This window comes from Austrofundulus limnaeus, unplaced genomic scaffold, assembly GCF_001266775.1.
Source record: "Austrofundulus limnaeus strain Quisiro unplaced genomic scaffold, Austrofundulus_limnaeus-1.0 Scaffold43, whole genome shotgun sequence".
NCBI lineage: Eukaryota > Metazoa > Chordata > Actinopteri > Cyprinodontiformes > Rivulidae > Austrofundulus > Austrofundulus limnaeus.
The window spans coordinates 930,121-934,134 of NW_013952445.1; the positions used below are offsets into that span (position 1 = coordinate 930,121).

A 4,014-nucleotide genomic window follows, 5' to 3' on the forward strand; every position below is an offset into this window, starting at 1 on the left:
ACTGTATGTGACAGCTGACTGGRCCTGCTGCTGCCAATAAGTAAAAGCAGCTGTTTGTAATAAAGAACATCTGCCACCTTTAGGTTATTTCAACCCAACGACAGCACTGAACTAATTTAACTTCTCAAAGACCAAATGTGTGAAAAAGTTACTTTTTAATTATCTTGAGTTATTTTGTCATATCTAGCAGCTTAGTTCACCTGTTTTTGTTCTCTCTTTTATTTTATGGAATTTTAACTTCATTAATCCGGAGGCAATGAACAACATGAAAATAAGAGCTGAAAAGCCACCAATAACTGAGTTAGCAAGAAAAGTTTGACTGTTTTATTTCAAAAACTGGATGAAGAACACAACAGTTAAGACAATCAAACAACAGAACTACTGTTTGTACATTTTAAACTTTATGAACAAAATGGGTTTATGTGCTACAAGAAAATGTGCTGCAAAAAAAATGAAAACTGGTTTTAAAACAAGCTGTTTGATTGCAATGAAAAACATAATGTGAAATAAATGCTGGGTTTAAGACAGACGTTCGAGGTGACAGTTCTGTAAATGTGACCTGTCTCGTTTTGTCATTTTAAGTTTATTTTAAAATAGGAATGGTCCTCTTTAAGATGAACAAAGATCACAGGGGTGATCAGTCTGACGCCAGCAAAAGGGAACACAGTTGTACAGGAAAAGCTTTGAAGAAAGGTCACAGTGGTTCAACAGATCCGCCGTTTTCACAGAAACCTGCAATGCAACAAAGAACAGTTTGATCACTACAAACAGCACATTGTATTGTATTTTTTGTCAATTTTGCAAACTACTTTATCTAACTAGAACTGCAGCTGAAATCGGTTTCAATCGTTACTGATAAAGGTCTCTTTGAATAAGCGCGTGTCTCATCGATCAATACAATGATCAGAAAGCTTTACACAACCTAACTCGGTTATTCACTAACCTGCTCTTTCACCTTATGAGACAYGAGGCCCCGTAAGTAACAAAATGTCCCGACTCAATAATCAAAGATCAGCGAAAACCAACGAACATGTAGAAGAACTCAACCCACCAGTGTGTGCGACCCGTCTGTATTTTCCCAAAAGACAAATTTCCATCTTCTTTTGCGTGACGATGGCGTGGTCCTCTGCCCTCAGGCCCTCTGGGTGGCGGGAGAATATGAAGGAGTAACTGTCCAAGCAAGTGCCGTCGGCGTCCTCTAGCCTGCAGGAGTAGTGGACGGCGTAGTTGTCGTAGTCGGTGTCGATAACCCAGTGTTCGTCATCTGAAAGCAGAGAGATTTATACTTATAACCAAATAAACTTAAACAAGACGCATCAAAATCAAACAGGCTGGAAAGTAAAACTCTTGGGAATCAAAATGTACTCTTCAAATTACACAATCACTCGGGCTACAATGAGTTAATTTAACTGTACGAGAAATTATCTGATTTCATTCGCCAGGGTCACAAAGTAAACAGAGTTGAGGACAACGTTCAAAGAACAGTAAGTTTCAGGTCAACAAGTGACGTCACTGACTCCTGACTGTCGGGTACATCGCCCGGTTGTTTAATTAAAGCTYCCTTACTTCCAGTCTGCAGGTATGAAGCAGCTCCCCAGTAAGTCATTTTAAACTTGGCAGGTTCAGGAGTTTCCTCAAAGGTAGCAAACATGTGGGCACACATCTCCCAGTTACTAAGGGTCAAAGAATGACAAGAAGACACACACACACACACACACACAGAGAAAAACACACCTCACTGATTAATGTGCAGAGAATAGCCTTGTTGTAAATTTAAATTGAAGGCGAGATGAGCCTCTTTAAAGCCTCCAGGGCACAGAGAGAAACCTACTTAAGGATGATGACTCTGCCTTTAGCTGTCGCCGTCATTTTGCCTTCGTCGTCAACGACAAACTGGGCCACAACGTTGTCGAGCAAGAACAAACCTTCTGGGTCCTTCTTTCCTGCAGCATACCAGGTCCCTGCATACTATGAGAAGGAGGTTCATGTGTAAGCCAATAAATACCTGTTCCAAGTTAATTATGAAGGACAAACTATTTAAAAGTAAGTTAGAGGTGCAGAAATTGCTTTGAGGATGTGGATAGGTGTAGTGTCTACGAGATTTTGAAGACAAGACGACAAAATGGAGAAAAATAGTTTTGTTTCGTAGTTTCAACTCACCCTGGATTTGGTAAAATTCTGCATGACCTGGATGTTAGCGACCTGGCAATCCTGAGCCAAGGACAGCGCCAAAAGGCAGAGAGCCACAGCGTATCGTAGCATTCTATCACAGAAGACGACAAAATGAATCCAAATGAAAGCTGAATGAGTGAGAGAAAGAAAAAAGGCAGGTTTAAAGGAGAAAGGAATAACAGGGAACAAATCRAATTTTGTTTCAAGTCAAGAAAAGCAAAGTTTGATAGAAATCCTTTGAATGTCTCCAAAGAGTTGAGTTAAAATTTAAACGAATCATCAGAATCCTTTATCAGAGCATACCTTAAAAAAATAATTTGCCACCTTTTATAGAAATCCTCACTTTCCCCTCTGGTTCAGCTCTTATATACTGACTAGCTTTGCATAACCACACGTGGAGGCAGGAGGGGGATCTAAACCTTCTCTGCTCACCCCCTACAGTTAGCCTGCGTTACATTGGACAAATTTTTTTTTTTTTTTTTTGCTTTCTCCAGTCTGTTGGATTTGTCTGGTTCAGCCCTCCCCCCCCAAATCACCAATAAAATGAGTTTTCACATGTAACACTGAGGCATCCTCTGACTTAAATAAACAACAACCAGCAAGGCCAAGAGGACAATCTGTCCACATGCTCCGCACACACTCTGATTTACCAAGTAGCGGCGTTGTGTACTTTTTTTTTTTTGTAAAGACTTTTGGGGGGAACTTTAGAGCTCTTACTTCAGTGAGTGGCCCCACACAAAACTACAAAGTAAAAAAGTAAAGATTTTGGGGTGTATGAATTGAATTTTCTGTTTTGGGGGAAAAGAGAAGAAAATGAACTCTTTTGGCACTTTTTCTTGTATTTGTTGAACAAACATTTCATGAGTTACGAGTGCCTCCACGCTATTTGTGTAAAACAAGGACAGAGTCCACTCTCTTTTGATGCAATCTCACACATCTAACTTCTATTTCCCTTTAAAAGAGTTATTTTACACATTTTAGGGTCAAACAGCTTCTCGTTGTGTTTTGATTCGGATTTAGCTTCAGTTCTGGAGTGTTTTGCTATTAAAGGGACAGTCTGGTAATTATTGAAGTGATATGTTTTATTCAACATCACTGTTGCCAACTCCTCAGTGAGGATAGTAGTTATTGGCTGTCGTAAAAGTTGCTGTGTTATGTYATCACCTAATTTTAATAATTGGTCATTCATTTGCATGTAAATGTAATGAACACTGTAAGGGAGGAGTTACCATGGGAGAGACAAAAAGTGAGGGAAATGCACCATAAAAGCTGTATGTTTGGAAATACAAGTTATCTTTCTTCTATTATAATCCTCAGTTCTTTTTAATGTTACAATTCTAACTATTCTTGTGGTTGTTGTTTTTTTTTTTTTTTTTTTTTTTTTTGGGCTGCTCTCTTCTGAACTCGAATGAAAGATTTGGCAAATGTTTTATACTGGATGCACTTCCTGGCTCGAACCTGCAGCTTCGAGATTACACTGACCGCTTTATTTTAGACCAGGGGTGGACAATCCTGGTCCTCGAGGGCCGCAGCCCAGCAGGTTTTATGATTTTCCCTGCTCCAACACACCTGATTCAGACATTGAATTACCAAGTTCTGCAGAATGGAGAACTGACACTGACATACCTGTAACTAGAAAAAAAGTAGAAACATATGTTGCAGCTTGAAGACATCAGTCGACGAATGGAGTAGTTTTTATCCAAACATTTATTTTCTTTTAGCTCACATAAAATATAAACTGGCTCCACACACTCACGGTGCTTCTGCTGCGGTCAGAGTCCGGGTGTAAAGTAACGTTCAAGAGACGCCCGTTTCAGAACCTTTCCACATGGTGCATTCAGT

General features: G+C 39.6%; 1 protein-coding gene across 2 annotated transcripts; it reads right to left on the minus strand.

Moving 5' to 3' along the window:
• Positions 1 to 300: 300 nt before the first annotated feature.
• On the minus strand, positions 301 to 2,637 carry rbp4 (retinol binding protein 4, plasma). 2 transcript variants are annotated; one of them, XM_014007596.1, is made up of 6 exons: positions 2,476 to 2,637; positions 2,161 to 2,263; positions 1,832 to 1,968; positions 1,567 to 1,673; positions 1,052 to 1,264; positions 301 to 732 (listed from the first exon to the last, which is right to left on the minus strand). In XM_014007596.1, the coding sequence occupies exons 2-6, from the start codon at positions 2,260 to 2,262 to the stop codon at positions 695 to 697; spliced, it is 597 nt and encodes a 198-aa protein (XP_013863050.1). In that variant the 5' UTR covers position 2,263; positions 2,476 to 2,637; the 3' UTR covers positions 301 to 694. The 2 variants fall into 2 exon arrangements, with proteins under 2 accessions (XP_013863050.1, XP_013863051.1); XM_014007597.1 differs by having other exon boundaries at positions 2,161 to 2,300; positions 2,476 to 2,585.
• Between the last annotated feature and the right edge of the window lie 1,377 nt (positions 2,638 to 4,014).